At 44.4% G+C, this 16240-nt stretch overlaps 2 protein-coding genes across 2 annotated transcripts in view; one reads left to right on the top strand and one right to left on the bottom strand.

Annotated features, from left to right (window-relative positions):
- vcpip1 (valosin containing protein (p97)/p47 complex interacting protein 1) overlaps positions 1-6350 on the bottom strand; it is a 7554-nt gene extending 1204 nt beyond the window's left edge. The window contains exons 1-3 of the mRNA XM_061979167.1: positions 3302-6350; positions 2956-3042; positions 1-736 (exon numbers count right to left, since the gene is read on the bottom strand). The exon at positions 1-736 is cut by the window's left edge and continues 1204 nt beyond it. Coding sequence (XP_061835151.1) covers positions 21-736; positions 2956-3042; positions 3302-5933 — 3435 coding nt within the window. The 5' untranslated portion in view covers positions 5934-6350 and the 3' untranslated portion in view covers positions 1-20. The remainder of the gene's footprint in view (positions 737-2955; positions 3043-3301) is intronic.
- Positions 6351-6549: 199 nt separating this feature from the next.
- On the top strand, positions 6550-9462 carry LOC133618631 (transcriptional regulator Myc-B-like). The gene is made up of 3 exons (XM_061979168.1): positions 6550-8046; positions 8287-8740; positions 8808-9462. Exons 1-3 carry the CDS (start codon positions 8044-8046, stop codon positions 9188-9190), a joined length of 840 nt encoding a protein of 279 aa, XP_061835152.1. The 5' UTR covers positions 6550-8043; the 3' UTR covers positions 9191-9462.
- The last annotated feature ends 6778 nt before the right edge of the window (positions 9463-16240 follow it).

The raw sequence follows: 16240 nt of genomic DNA, 5'->3' as shown, positions 1-16240 counted from the left end.
GGCGTGGAGTGATGAGGAGATCAGGAGTGGTCCATAGGTTCACCCTCATGTCCATCCTGGCTCTCCATCTGCTCCTCTTCCGGTTTGCACGACACCGGAGCGGTTGCAGCTTCCTCCTCCTCCCTGTCGCCAACCGTCCGCTGGAGGCTGGCCCCGCCCCTCTGCTGCTGGCGCAGGTGACGTTCCATGGACGCCTGGATGGAGGAGACCATCTCCTGCAGCTTCCTGCGCTGCTGCTCCATGAGGGCAGGGTCCAGGCTGCGGCCGTCTTTCATCGTCACAAAGCCTGGTGCCATGCGCACCAGCTCCCTGGTGGCATCCTCGGGGATGTCCGATAAGTTGGGCGGGCCGCGAGACACACTGGCACTGAGATCCACGCCGCTGCTGTGCTGGCGAGTGATTGGCCGGTGCTCAGGAGGGGAGGAGCCTCTGCTGCCAAGCGAGTGACCTTTGCCCTGGAACGCAGTGACGGCATGCAGTGGCTCCTTCTTACGCACCACGCCACCGCTGCCCAACCGCAGCACACCATGCGACGGGCTTCCCTCTCTGCTGCCCCTGGAGGTCACCTCCGAACGCAGCTGCATCTGCGCCTCCTTCACGCGCTCCTCCACGTCGGCGGCCACCGCAAAGTGACCAGCGCTGTCCACGCACAGCTCCACGCGCTCTTCTGTCGCGTTGTACACAAAGGTCCGGCCCGTCAGATGAGGCAGCGTGCAGTGCTTCCCGTCCATCAATCCTGCGCACACATCATCATTAGCGCCACTTTATTAGGAACGCCTAATACTAGGGGTGTAACGATACGTGTATTTGTATTGAACCGTTTCAGTACGGGGGTTTCGGTTCGGTTCGGAGGTGTACCGAACGAGTTTCCACACGGACATATTAAGTAACGTAGCGCACGTTGTGTAAACAATGCACACCGACGCACAACACACGGCATGCTCGCAACGACCAGGCTACGACAACATGAAAAAGCCAGAGCTGGAAGACCCTCCTGCCTCGTTAAGATCTCCCGTTTGGGAACACTTCGGCTGCGCGGTGCGGAGGATGAAGGTTTGCCGACATTGTTCAGCAGCGGTAAGGCATGCTTCTGCCAACACATCAAACATGCTAACTAGAGATACCGATAAATGAAATTATCGGTATCGTTTTTTTAATTATCGGTATCGTTTTTTTTGTTGATTTGTTTGTTTTTTGTTTTTTTTAATTAAATCAACATAAAAAACACAAGATACACTTACAATTAGTGCACCAACCCAAAAAACCTTCCTCCTCCATTTACACTCATTCACACAAAAGGGTTGTTTCTTTCTGTTATTAATATTCTGGTTCCTACATTATATATTTTAAAAAAGAAGTACTGAAGAAGTACGAGGAGGAAAGAGAGTGATGCCCTCAGCACAGAGCGATGGGAGAGAGGTGTATGGTCAGAGAGTGTTTGGGCCTGTGTGTGTGTGTGTGTGTGTGTGTGTGTGTGTGTGTGTGTGTGTGTGTGTGTGTGTGTGTGTGTGTGTGTGTGTGTGTGTGTGTGTGTGTGTGTGTGTGTGTGTGTGTGTGTGTGTGTGTGTGTGTGTGTGTGTGTGTGTGTGTGTGTGTGTGTGTGTGTTTTGTCTCGTCTTGTCTTGTTTTATAGTAACAGTGGTACTATTGTATTGTTAGTGTACAGGAGCTTTTCTTGTTTTTGTTTGTATAGTATTGTTCTTGTATTATATTGTTTATGTTAAATGTGGAATGAGTGAGAGGGGTTGGGATATTATAAGCATCTGCTTCATCCAACCCCTTTTCAAGCCTTGCATAAATGTCCCTGCCAAAATGTTTTTAAAAAAAAGTGTGTGTTGTTGTACTGTGCAGGTTTGAAATAAATAATTCAATCAATCATATATCAATATATATCAATACAGTCTGCAAGGGATACAGTCCGTAAGCACACATGATTGTGCGTGCTGCTGGTCCACTAATAGTACTAACCTTTAAAAGTTAATTTTACTAATTTTCATTAATTACTAGTTTCAATGTAACTGTTTTTATATTGTTTTACTTTCTTTTTTATTCAAGAAAATGTTTTTAATTTATTTATCTTATTTATTTATTTATTTTTTAAAGTACTTTATCTTCACCATACCTGGTTGTCCAAATTAGGCATAATAATGTGTTAATTCCACGACTGTATATATCGGTTATCGGTATCGGTTGATATCGGTATCGGTAATTAAAGAGTTGGACAATATCGGAATATCGGATATCGGCAAAAAGCCATTATCGGACATCCCTAATGCTAACCCATTTGAAGCGTCACCACCCCCAAGTGAACATCGCTTCAACAAAGATAAAGACGAGCAAACAGCTCCCACCTCTTACTGCCAAGTTAGCCCGGCTGGGGGGGAAAAGAAAAGTTAATCTGAGGCTGAGTTCACTTGAAACTGTTTAATGTTGCACTTTTTATATGTAGAAGAAAAGTTGTGTCATTTTATTTAATCTGAGCAACAACTTGAGGCAGTTTAATGTTCATTAACGTGGACCCCGACTTAAACAAGTTGAAAAACGTATTCGGGTGTTACCATTTAGTGGTCAATTGTACGGAATATGTACTGTACTGTGCAATCTACTAATAAAAGTCTCAATCAATCAATCAAAAAATGCACTTTATATGTAGAAAAGTTTTGTTAAGAAACCATTCTGAGCCTTATCTTATAAAGTTTTTATTTTATATATGTTGACCACATTAACCCTCGCAATGGACCCTGTGTTTATATGTATGTTATGCCATTGTTTACAAATTTGGTAAATAAATAACCAAAAATGTATATTTTGTTGTTTTCTGACTGTACCGAAAATGAACTGAACCGTGACCTCTAAACCGAGGTACGTACCGAACCGAAATTTTTGTGTTCCGTTACACCCCTACCTAATACAATGTCACATACGCTAATACCTAAAGAAGTGGCATTCACGTACCCATGTCCTTCTTGACGATGTTGTAGAAGACGCCGCCCTTCTGGAACAAGTGAGGCAGCTTCTTAGCGTACGACCATACGTCCTCACCTGCAACACCACACTCGTTAGCAAACTGCTCCTTACTTTTAGCACAACATGCCAGCCACCATTTGACCCTTTTGGCGGGCCAGATTGGACGCATCCAGATGGCTGAGTCAGCACACAGGCACAAAGACACACACACAAACATGGACACACTCACACACAAATACACACACAATTTTGCTGTGATGAGTACTGATCAAAGTCAGTGAAATCAAAAATTGATTACTCAATCTTTTAAAGATTATTGATCTCCGGTTCTTACCCATCAAGGTCGCTAGGAGACAGAGCGATGACATCTCAAGGTCGATGCTGTCCTGAAGATCGCGGCCGCTCGTCTTCGCCACGGTGTCCTGGCTCTTTGCCATGTGCGAGGCAGATGCCCCGGGGCCGGGTGGCGGGGGTTTCTTGTCGCCAGGGCCCCTCAATATCTCCAGCGTCACTCGGTCGCCGTGCTGCAGCGCGACTGGTTCGTTCTCTTCGCTGGTGCCGGGCGGCAGCAGCTCTTTGGGAGGGAAGCCGTAGCGGATGCACTGCCGGGTGGGCGGCACGCCAAAGTGCTCGGCGATGCTGCCCCGGAGTTCTGAGAAAGATGTGCGGGCTTGCAGGGTCAACGTGGCCATTCTGCCGTCGCTGGTGCTCACGCGGATCTTCTTCTCACTGGAGGACGAGGCAGGGGCGGCGGACGACTTAGCTGGCGTGGTCGGCGCCGAGGACGAGGCGGCGGTTTCTGGAGATCCGCCGGGAGACGTGGGCCGGCCGCGGTCCTTCTGATCCTGCTTGATCCGCTCTGTCCTGCGGCGTTGTGTGACCGAGGCCTGCTCGCTGATGCTCTGCTGAAGGTTGCGCTCAGCCCGGCTCATGGTCAGCTCCTCTTTGTGGAGCGTCTTGGCCTTCTGACCCGTCAGGATGATCTTGGTGGGCAGGTCCGGCGCTGACTGGCTTTCTGCGGTGTCAGTTAGTCGCTGGACGTGGGCACCGTTGATGGCCACCGGGTTGTACTCATCCGGGTTCTTCTTGGCGGTGTGATGCAGGATAGTGTTGACCACTTTCTGCACCAGGATCTCGCTGCCAAACTCGCCCGGGAAGTGCTTGGTGACCAGCTTCATGGCCACGTCATACACATTGCTGTTCAACGTGGGGTCATTCTCGTACTGGAACCAGTGCACAGTCTCCCGGACTACCCGACCTCCCCACTCCAGCGTGATGGGGAAGGCTTCTGGGAGGTTATCGTACTCCTTCCCTTCCCAGAAGTGCTTAAAGCCGCAGCCGCATTTGCCACCTTGGGAGCGGGTGTTGGTTCTGTCACCGTCCAGGTAGACAACAAGGCCATCCCCGCTGACGTGGCGGACCGACGTTCCGTGGCACCAATTGCAGGTGTTAAGGGAACTCAGTTTGTAGTCAGGGATGAGGGCGTCGCTTTGGGGGTCGTAAGAGCACACAATGTTGTTGAGCGGAAAGCTGTAGTTCTTGTCGGGTCGCAGCTGGCCATGCGTGGACTTGGCCAAATTGTAGAGCTTCCCGCCGGGCCCCAGCCAGTCGGCCGGCACGTGCAGCTCGGCGAGGGCACCACAGATCAGGCAGCGGTGCAAGCGGTTCTCCACCACCGACTTCCTGGCCGCCTCAGTCACCTCCTCAGGCTGAATGCCGATGACGCCAGTGCGCCGGTAGACCCACTGGTGCATGTCGGCCACCAGTGCTGGGTGGATGCTGTGCTTCTCCATGAACACCTCTTCCATGGCACCCACCAAACGCATCACATATTTGTCTTGCAGGCTGCGGTCGCCGCCGATCACGCAGCTCCCGTCCGCCTCCAGCTTGATGTACTTCCTGATGAGCTGCTGGGGGATGCCCCAGGCCTTGGGAAGCAGATGAGCCGGCAGCCTGGGAAGCACTGTGTTTTTGATTCCCACCAGCGGGATGTAGTGATTCCGGCCAGAGCTGCTCCAGGCGATGCAGATGGGTTTGTTGAGCTTCCCGTCTTTGGCCCTGCACTGCTCCTCTACAACAAGGCCGGGCAGGAAGGTGGCTGAATAATCTCCAGAGCTCCTCATACCACTCAGAGAATCCAGCAAGATGATGGGCCTGTGTAGGACATTGGCCAGTCCAAAAATATGGATGTTGCGAAGTCCCAGGGGGACGCCTTCAGGCGGGATGAACAGAGGGTCGCACTCATTGATGATGTCCTCCCACTCGGCAGCGTCAATGAAATCCTGAAACAGGGCCTTGTAGCGGTCCAGGTTTTGCTTGAAATTCTGCTTCAGGTTCTCACGCAAGGCGTGCCAGAACAGCTCTCGACCCACCAGCGCCCTGGACACGGCGTGGACCAGGCAGTGGCCGTCTCCATCGACATGGACGGGAATGAGACATTCCCTGTTGCCGTTGGCTCTCTTGACCTCTTCCAGGGTGTCATGGAGGTAAATGAGGCTACCTGAGCGGTCTTTGCCATAGCCCATTGTGGACACCTTGTCTGGTTCGATCAGAAAGGCCCGGTCCCCCAGCAGGGAGCAGTCAAACATCTCCCCTTGGTTCATGTCCTTCAGCAGCTTGGCTCTGCCGGTTTGTTTATCCATGCCGTAGCGTGTTAGAACCGGAGACAGTAGCTTGCAGTGGTAGTTGGACAGCCCCATCACCTTCACCAGCTCGGTGCCTTTCTTCGGAGCGCCCGTGACGCCCAACAGGGCGTTTCTGAGCAGGTTGTGGAGCACCACATCTGGATCGGTCACCTCCTGGACATTAAGGAGATTCTTCTGTTCGTGCCTCTGACCACACTCGGTGCACTCGATGCTAACTGAGCCGTGAGCGGGGAAGAAGAGGCTAGCCCGACACTTGGGGTCCGGACAGGTGGCGGACAAAATACGTTTGTCTTTCTTCTTGGAGCTCTGCGGCAGCGACATTTCGGAACTGGAAAGTTGTGGAAGTGTCAGCTTCACAAAGGCATGCCAGTCGTGGAAGCTGTCAGACGTTGCTAGCAAACAAGAACAACACGGAAGCGGCTGTTTTCTTTAGCCACCAACGCTTGCGAAACGCGTGACGTCACCGTGTTGCATTGAGGGAGTTGTAGTTCTGTTCGGTCTTTATGTCGACAATACGGCGACACATCGAACTACAAGCACTGACATTGTGGCTGTAATAACATATAATAATATTAAAGAGAGTTACTGCTCCTTAAAACATGTAGTCCATGTTCGCTCTCTAAGATAAGTGACAACATCCACGAGCCAGTATACATTGACCACAATGCAACGCGGCGCTATGACGTTGAGGTGTCAGGAAGTCCAAACTGGCACAATCCAGTGGTGTAGAGTCATGATTTGCACATTAAATAATTAAATTAACATTGTTTAGTCGACATTGCTTACTCATTTGACCAGTGCATTAGAGCAAAGCTGGCGTTAGTACGTTTAAGTAATCAAATGTCTTCTCACACGCACCTTTTGCTTTGTTGCATCGTTCAACTAGCGCGATAACAAGAGCTAATTTGCTAATTTAGCGTTACATTTAAACAGATACTTTTTTGGGAGTAAAAGTCAACTTGTCCCTGCAAAGTGGACACATTTGTTGTGAACGGTCTTCTGTAAGCAACACCCAATCACAGCAATGACGTCACGACACTCGTGGCCTCATGTCTTTGTTGCGTTTTTTTGGACTTCCAAATCCAACGTTTAAACCACACAATTAGCATTCGATCATTCTATCCGACAGTCGGTATGCACAGTATGTTATTAACTGTCATCGTGTGTTGGCAATAATTGTTCGCGAGATGTCGCGGCATTGGGACCGAAGCAACCGCGTATTGCCATGACAACCGTGAACTGCATCGTCCACGTTTTTTTTCCCATATTCGTTCAGGAAAAAAGGCTCAATGACACTTTTGAATTTGATTTATGCTTAATCACAGGTTATTGGTTGCAATAACTTTTAAAGAAGACCTAAATTTGGACACAAATGCCATTTTATTGTCAACATATATATAACAATTCCATCCATCCATTTTTCTACCGCTTAATTGTCCCTTTTGGGGTTGTTTTACTTAAGTGCACGTCATTTATTTGCTCAAAACTTAATGATACTTGTATCTATAGTCAGCTGTATGTTATATGGAGTGAAACCTAGCTGCCTGCAGCAAGTACACCAATCTGCGTGTTTAAATGATCAATGCAATATATTTTGTGATCAATCACATGAGTTAATTCGTTATTTTTGACAGCCCTTATAATAATATATAATTGTTGTTAATGACTGATGCATTTGTTGTGTTGTCCATTTGTTATACTTAGTGTAATTTCAACAAACTAGTAAAAAATGATTGCACTATTCTAAATATTTACCATGAATTGATTAAGGTGGACCCCGACTTAAACAAGTTGAAAAACGTATTCGGGTGTTACCATTTAGTGGTCAATTGTACGGAGTATGTACTGTACTGTGCAATCTACTAATAAAAGTCTCAATCAATCAATCAAATATCGCTCCCATGCACCCAGTCAACTCATCTCGTCAAAACTCCGGTCTTCTGCACCTTTCCTCGTAACTTTTTTCTATGCTGGAAAAAAAACAGCAGTTCACTCGATCAAAACATTTAAAATTTCCACAAATTCTTTTGAGATGCTTTATATATATGTTATATGTTTTACATTGCCGCTGTTTTACTCTCGCGAGATCTGGCAACACTGCATGTCCATCCGCGAGGATAAAACGTGCACTACGCTCAAGAAAATGTCGACAGATGTTCGTCAATATTTTTTTTTATAGGAAACAAAAGGTTAAACTTTTTGTAAGTTAGTGCTAAAGTCTTGATGTGGTCTTTACACTTTTTTTGCGGTGAAAGTTAGCGCCCGTGCGGATGAATACAAGGTGGCTACGAGACTATAGGAAGGTCTCGCGAGGCCGCTGGTGGCGGTTGCTGGGTTTTAAGTTCAAAGGTTTAAACTCCCTAAAGAGTTTTTTGACACAGTAGCTCATAGAAAAGCTGTTCTCCACTCACACATAGTTCAGCTTCTCATCATGGTGAGTTGAAATCACAGTTTTTCTTAAGAATTAGCTTAAATCTTCTTAGTTTTAAAATCAGAAGTGTATTGAAATAACTGAATTAATGTTTATTTTGGATTTTGACTAATTTTTTTTGCAATGTATGTTACTTCTGTTGTTGGAATATTGATTCCCGGTGATGGTGATGATATATTGTCCTCAAGAATGCTGGAATAGCGTTAAGGAGGAATTGTGATGTGGACTACAATGTGATTGCAGCCTTACTATTCCCTGGATGACGAGGAAGACCTGCTGTTGGGCCCTGATAAGGAAATCTGGAAGAAGTTTGAGCCGCTGTCATCTAGCCATTCATCATCGGCGACGGCATGGGACCTGCTGGACCAGGACCGTCCGTCTTCCGTCTTCCTTCAGTCCTATGTCATCCACGACTGCATGTGGAGCAGCAGCTTTGGCGCCGCCGATAAGTTGAAGAAGGCGGTGTCTCAGAATTGGGTGGCTCTGCAAGCGCGTCATGACTCCACCTCGTCTACTAGTGACAGTGCTAGCAAATGTCAGGGCCAGGTCCCCCAGATGAAGACAAGCCGCGCACTGGACTTTCTGACAACCACGATGACCTGCATCAACCCCTCAGAGGTTCTTCCGTACTCAACGCTCCACAGGAGACAGGATGTGACCAAAGCGGCGGGACCAGGGGCCAACATCTGCCCATCAGGTAGGAGGATTTTTCATTATCTGAGGGTCGGAATCAGGCTGATTTGTTCATGTGTTTCCTCTATCAGAAGAACCTGTGGAGGAAGACAAGGAGGACAAGATGCCGCTTTCCAATGTCAACATCCAACAGCACCACTACGCCCCCCCGCAGCAGACTCGAATTAGGAGTCAGAGCACATTTGCACCTTATTGCGGCAAGGACAGACAGAAGAGTGCCAAAGTGATTGGGCGCCAATGCAGAAAGGAGCTGAATAGGAGCTTCTTGGCACTGAAGGCGCATGTCCCGGACTTAGTCCCAGGCCGCAGAAACCCAAAGGCAGCCATCCTAAAAAGAGCAACAGAGGTGATCATGGCGGTCCAAGCGGACGAGAAGATGCTTTTGGCCAGGAAGGAAACGCTTATAGCAAGGAGGTGGGAGTTGAAGCACAGACTGAAACAACTCGACTCTTAATCTCTCACTTCCTGTTTGTTGGCTCACCTCATCGCCATCATCGTGACATGTTGGCGGCCATCGCTCACTTTTATTCTTTCAAATAGGGGTGTAAATCACCAAAAATGATTCCCGGGCGCGGCACCGCTGCTGCCCACTGCTCCCCTCACCTCCCAGGGGGTGAACAAGGGGATGGGTCAAATGCAGAGGACAAATTTCACCACACCTAGTGTGTGTGTGACAATCATTGTCAAGCAACCTCACGGCTCACTTTGGGTACAGTAAGTGTACGAACATAAAACTATTAAATTTGAATGATTTTAAAATAAAACATTTAAAAACTGCAAACTACTGGCTGGTAATTCCTAAATTAATAATATTCTGGAACAAAAAAGTAATATACTGTACTATATCATAATTGACAAGGTTTTTTTTTAGGAAGGAATGATTGTTGTATTGCTAGTAAGTTCCTTAGTGGCTGAAGTCCAACATTAATAGTAGCAGCATGTATCTGAACAATAATAACAATAATATATTACTGCTTTTGTTGTTTGTAGTTTTGTTGTCTTGGGAAGGCCAAAAGTTACCAAATAGCGGAATAGCGTCAACATACTTCTTCTTAGTGCAATTGCAAGTCATGACTCTCACTAGTCAAAGGCTGCCTGCTTCCTTCCATATTAAGACTTGCGTGCATTTGTTGCTAAAAAAAAAATGGTGTACGCTCAAATCCAGAAAACGTAATACGCACAAAAAAATTCATATGTATTAAAGTGTGCACAGGCATTAATCCAAGCACTTTTCTTTTGTACATCAATCAATCAATCTAACTTTATTTATAAAGCCTCTTACATTAGCTCTAGTTTAACAAAAGTGCTGGATAACATTGCATGAAAGACAGAGCATAGAACACATGATAAAAATATATAAATAAATAATAAAATAATAAAAACAATGGAAAATTAAGTTCAGAATCAATTGCACGTTTTTCAAAATAAAGCATTGAGGAACATTTTAATGATATTTGGGATTTTTTTCAAACTAATTATGGCCAAAAGTGCTTTAATACTAGACTGTTGTTTGGATTTCCATGATGTCACGTCTGGCTCAATAAATAAGCGATGTGGTCAAGCCAGCGTCTGTTCTGATTGGGTACTTGCCTGGCGTCATTTGGCATTTCTCAAAGAAAGATGCCCTATGCTTGCGTTGTTTTCGGCTGTACGAACCGTTCAAATCGCAAAAAGGTTAAATGTTTCTTCAGAGTTCCTCAAGAGAAAAATCTAGAAAGGCGGAAGAGTGCAAGTTTTTATGAAAGACGACGACAAAAGTGGCACATTCTTCAGTACAAGGGAGCAGAATCGAAGAACACCCAAGTTTGCAGTGACCACTTTGTTTTTGATATATTTTTAAGTTACTTCACTCGTTAAGTATTTCCTATTAATGTATTATCTTGATATCGTTTGTATTTTAGTTTTTAACAAACAGAAACCAGAAAGTCAAGGTCAATGATACTTTGTCAGGAAAGGTACTTCTACGTATCCCCTCTTGATTATTTTGGACACAAATTGTGTCAGAGTACATAAGACAACAGGACAAAAATCAAATATGGTGATGTAATTGATAGTTTATTATATGAATAGGCAGTTAGCTGTTAGGTGCTAGTCCTCACAATTTTTTTACATGGACGCGTGCAAATTTAATTGCATGCAAATGAAATGCAACCTCACCCGAGCAAAAACGATGCGTATTTATCCGGGTGAGTCTTGATACCAATTTCGTTGACCCAGCCACACACAAAGAAGTTGTAGACCCCCATGCTTTTCCAAGTTGTCAACATCATCATCGTGTAGAATGACGTCTGAAGCACAATAGTTCTATATGTTTGGGATCTCTACCGACGGATAATCCTTGATGTCTCTCGAGAAATCTTTCTTTGATAAAGTATAAGGATCTATTTTATTCCATAGTTAGATTTTTTTTGCTTGTATCTGCTTTTTGCAGGAAGATCTAGGCCCCATTTCATACTCAGCGAGTTTGTGTGCTGCACAACAGTCATCTTGGCTTGGTTGACCACCACTGTTTTTCACTTCTTGGAAGAAGGTCATGTGACAGAATACAAGCAGTATACAGTATACAGAGGCTCAGCGATAGTTCGACCATCCAGAAACTTGAGGGTTCCTGGTTCGATTCCAAAATAATTTCCAAACCACCACTGCCGCCCAAAACTCACAGGGGGCTGTCATCCCCTGGTTTAATCCATATGTCACTCAGCAGGAGAAAACCCAGTTCATGTGTGCAGATAAAATTGTTTAGAATAAAAGTCACATTTGAGCACATTACGCAATATGGGGCTTCTTGTAATTAGAGTTGGGTGGCATTCCTACAAAAAATAGAGGTGCGTTTGAATAAATAAATAAAAAAGCACTTACGTTAGTAGAAATCTAGAAGTATTAAAGTGTGCGCACATGGGGCAGCCTTAACCTAAGGAGGGGCGATGGAGTGCTGAGGAGTTTTGGGGAAGGGCTTTAGGAACCTGCCAGTCAGAGTTCAGGGTTAGTCATACCAATAAGAGGCAGAGTGTGAGGATGCAACTTCTCTCTGACTACTTCAGTTCCAAATACGGCTCATGAAACACTGACATTTGAAACACATTTGTACTGATGTCAGATGAAGCCTCATTATTTTTTTTAGAACGACATGATCCAAAACTATTCAGTGAGTTGAAATCGGTTCAGTAACTTTTTAGCAAAAAAAAATAAAAAATCAAACAGTGTAACTTTTATAATGATAGGATATTCAATCTTATCGAAATTGATTCTAATAACAAATACAACACATGCATTGACCCTGACCTGAATTGTCTAAAATATTCAAATGAAACCATCACTGGAGGATACTACAATGCTGAAACATTTAATAGATAAGAGTATCAACTCCAACTCACGTGTTAACTACTTTTCACTTGAATGTGCATAGCCTTAATAGCCCTAATAAGTATGACCATCTTGTAAATTATCTATCTTCCCCGAATCATGAATTTTCAATCATTGCTCTCTCAGAAACACGGCTTCCAGAATCAACAAAGACGCTTCATGATATGTCTTAATATAATGCCGTTCACTCCTGTAGATCAGAAAGACTAGGGCAGACCTGGGCAAATTAAGGCCTGGGGGCCACATGCGGCCCATTAAGCTTTTCAATCTGGCCCGCCGGACATTCTCAAATCATTTTTTAGATGTTTAAGATATAAAGTGTAGCTGCCATTATGATGTGCAGTGATGTTTTCTAATGACCGTAAGTCTTCAACTATACTAAGTATTTCAATGCTTGGAATCTGCTTGATATACCAGTTACTATGGTAATCTAATTAGTTACTATGGTCATCTAATTAGTTACTATGGTCATCTACGTCACAGCAGCTCAGATGAGGCACCAAGCGGTGTGGGTGGGGATTTTTTCCACAGACGCGGAAGGAGTTTTTCACAACAAAGGTCTAAAGCTTAGTGATATTTCAGATATATCAGATTGTAGGTGGGTTTATTTTGTACCCTTTGCGTTCATATTTCATTGTTTGTTGCATTTTTGTTGCGTTTCACTTGATTGTAAAATATGTCGATCGAACATTCATATTTTGTCAATATTCAGTGTTTTATCGTTCATATAAAAATGTAAAATTCCATTACGTTTTTTAATGCGGTCTGTCATAACATTTTGTAGCATTCAATCAGGCATTATTGTGAGGTTTTGTATTAGTGTTCCTAAAAATAGATTTACCGGCCCCCAGACAAATTTTTTTCTCTAAATGTGGCCCCCGAGTCAAAATAATTGCCCAGGCCTGGACTAGGAGGTGGTGTGACAATTTATGTTCATAACAAGCTTCCAATTTTATGCTAGGGATGATCTTGCTTTTGAGCGTCATTCAACTGATTTTGAATTTCTTTGTTCAAAATTCCTTCCTGCCCCCCACATCCTTGTTGACGGTGTTGGCCCCTCGCTCCGTAATTTCCATAGCCTCCTTCATCCATCTCTTGTATTTATTTATTTCCCATCAAATGGCTTCGAGTTGTTTTGTTGTCGCTATGTTGTTGTTCCGATAGTCGGTGCGTCGCCTTAAGGCTCTCCGCTGTCACTTCCGTTGTGTCGGTGGTGTTAAAGTTCAAGTTAAAGTTAAAGTACCAATGATTGTCACACACACACTAGGGGTGCCGAAATTATTCTCTGCATTTGACCCATCACCCTTGATCACCTCCTGGGAGGTGAGGGGAGCAGTGGCCGCGCCCGGGAATAATTTTTGGTGATTTAACCCCCAATTCCAACCTTTGATGCTGAGTGCCAAGCAGGGAAGTAATGGGTCCCATTTTTATAGTCTTTGGTGTGACTCGGCCGGGGTTTGAACTCACAACCTACCGATCTCAGGGCGGACACTCTAACCACTAGGCCACCGAGTAGTGAATAGGCTTCTTTTTTCCTCTTGTTGTGGGGCAGACTGGGTCGTTTATGCATCCTACGCTGTTGCCATTTCTAATCCAAAGTAGCATCGGTTTGACACTATTTCCACATTCACACACTGATAGCGGGAGCTGCCATGCAAGGCCCTAACCACCACCCATCAAGGTGAAGTGTCTTGCTCCAGGACACAACGGACGTGACGAGGTTGGTAGAAGGTGGGTATTGAACCAGGAACCCTCAGGTTGCTGGCACGGCCACTCTCCCAACCGCGCCATGCCGTCCCCCGTTACAATTTATGTCTGTCAGTAGACTCGCTATGGAAGCACTAAAAACTACAACATGGATGACGATTTATATTTGTTAAATTAAACTACGTAGGTCTGTGCTCGGTAAGTTTGGTGTCCTTGGTGACTTAAAGTTGAGTTGTGGCTATACATTGTGGTGTGTTTGATTGATTGATGAATTGATTGATTGAAACTTTTATTAGTAGATTGCACAGTGAAGTACATATTCTGTACAATTGACCACTAAATGGTAACACCCGAATAAGTTTTTCAACTCGTTTAAGTCGGGGTCCACGTTAATCAATTCATGGCGTTGTTTGGATTTGTTGTGGCTTTTGCAATCGTGCTGTAGTTGAACGTTTTTTTGTTGTAATTTATGATTTTGTCTTGTGGTGTTTGCATTTGTTATGACCTTTCAGTTTCTTAACCACAGTATATCTCCCTTTTTTTTTTGATGATGCCAAAGACGGGCAGATTTAATGTTTAACGTCCTTATCATTAAAAGTACTAAATTTCATATAAAGTCAGCAGTTCCTAAATCCAATGTTTTCCTTTTTCTGGTATTGATAAAATCGATTGGTAATTTCCTTTTAAAACGATCTTGGATCATTAACTAACTTTCAGAAGCCAAACTTGCCAAGCATAAACCTGCATAGTTTGATTTAACAAATATAAATCGATATATTGAATAATCATTACACCCATCCCATGTATGTAATGGTGGTCCTTCAGTTAAAATTGTGCATCGATTGTTTTACAGACCGTTTTCAAGCCGCTTTCTGACCGTCTCTTGAAGCTGCGTCGTTTTGTGGGCGGTCTTATTTACGCACCTTCACTTCAACTGCGTCTTTTACCCGTCATCCATGTTGTAGTTTTTAGCGCTTCCATAGCGAGTCTACTGACAGACATAAATTATAACGGGGGACGGTATGGCGCGGTTGGGAGAGTGGCCGTGCTAGCAACCTGAGAGTTCCTGGTTCAATACCCACCTTCTACCAACCTCGTCACGTCCGTTGTGTCCTTGAGCAAGACACTTCACCCTTGCTCCTGATGGGTGGTGGCTAGGGCCTTGCATGGCAGCTCCCGCCATCAGTGTGTGAATGTGGAAATAGTGTCAAAGTGCTTTGATTACCTTGAAGTTAGAAAAGTGCTATACAAGTCACACGGTCACTAAGGTGGGCACTATGTTTGACACATCAACTTAATGTGTATTATATTTATCCATGAGAGCATTTTTGTTGTAAATTGTAAGGTGTGTCTGTTAAAATCATGGTTGTTTTTACAAATGATGACAGATGTGAACAAGAGCATGTATTCTTTGTGTGATGATGTAAATGAGGTGTGGTTGTATTGTATATTAAGTATGTGTCAATGAAAGGGTATTTTATGACTTTTCTTAATTTGATTACATGCTATAGTATGATTTTATTGTCATAATTTTATTGCATGATTTTTGTATCCCTTTAATTTACCGGTAGGTAGCCAGGGACTGCAGATGGAAATGAGCTATTTAGCTATAATCTGGTGCAGAACATATCTGTCTTTGAGCTTAATGTTTCTGTGCATTGTCCCTTCAAATAAAGACTAAACTAAACTAAAAGTATAACCCATTTACATGTATAACTACATGCTACTTTGGATTAGAAATGGCAACAGCGTAGGATGCATAAACGACCCAGTCTGCCCCACAACAAGAGGAAAAAAGAAGCCTATTCACTACTTTGGACTACAATGGTGGACTCGCGCAAAGCTCTTCAGGTAAATCTCTACCATATATGGAGATAGCCGCTAATGTCACCAGTTGGAAAAACGTCACAAATCGGAGACATTTCAAAAGGCTCGTTTGGAGGAAGAAGGAAGCAAGGCAAGATTGTTTTATAAATATCTCAACTATGCCTCCATGGTTTGATTTTAGATTTTTGGGACTTATGCAGACCCCAAATACACAAAAAAGGTACCAATTGGTAAGAATAGTTGGTTTTGCATAATAGGTCCCCTTTAATACATGAGGCTCTTAGGGCCTCATGTAACAAGAATGGTATGGATTTTCTTCTAAAAATAGACATTCAAATCCATAAAACGGCATACGCAAGTAAAAATTCAGATGTATGAAAGCACATTTCTTTGTTACATCGCAATTTACTTGGAATTGATTCCAGATGTCCGCGTGGCTTGGCACGCCTATCCACGCCCCCTTATTAATATGCAAATCATATTAAAGGTAACCCAATGTGACTGAGAACTGCACGCACTGTCAAGTCGGGACTCCGTAAGAGGTGCCTGTTTCTCCTGCTTGGAGCGATCAAAAAGAGGGTTGAAACATGTGCGCACAGAAACAGCA

This window comes from Nerophis lumbriciformis, linkage group LG19 (genome assembly GCF_033978685.3).
Source record: "Nerophis lumbriciformis linkage group LG19, RoL_Nlum_v2.1, whole genome shotgun sequence".
NCBI classification, from domain to species: Eukaryota; Metazoa; Chordata; class Actinopteri; order Syngnathiformes; family Syngnathidae; genus Nerophis; species Nerophis lumbriciformis.
Note: the sequence above shows the minus strand (reverse complement) of the source record. Positions and strands in the feature narration are given on the sequence as shown.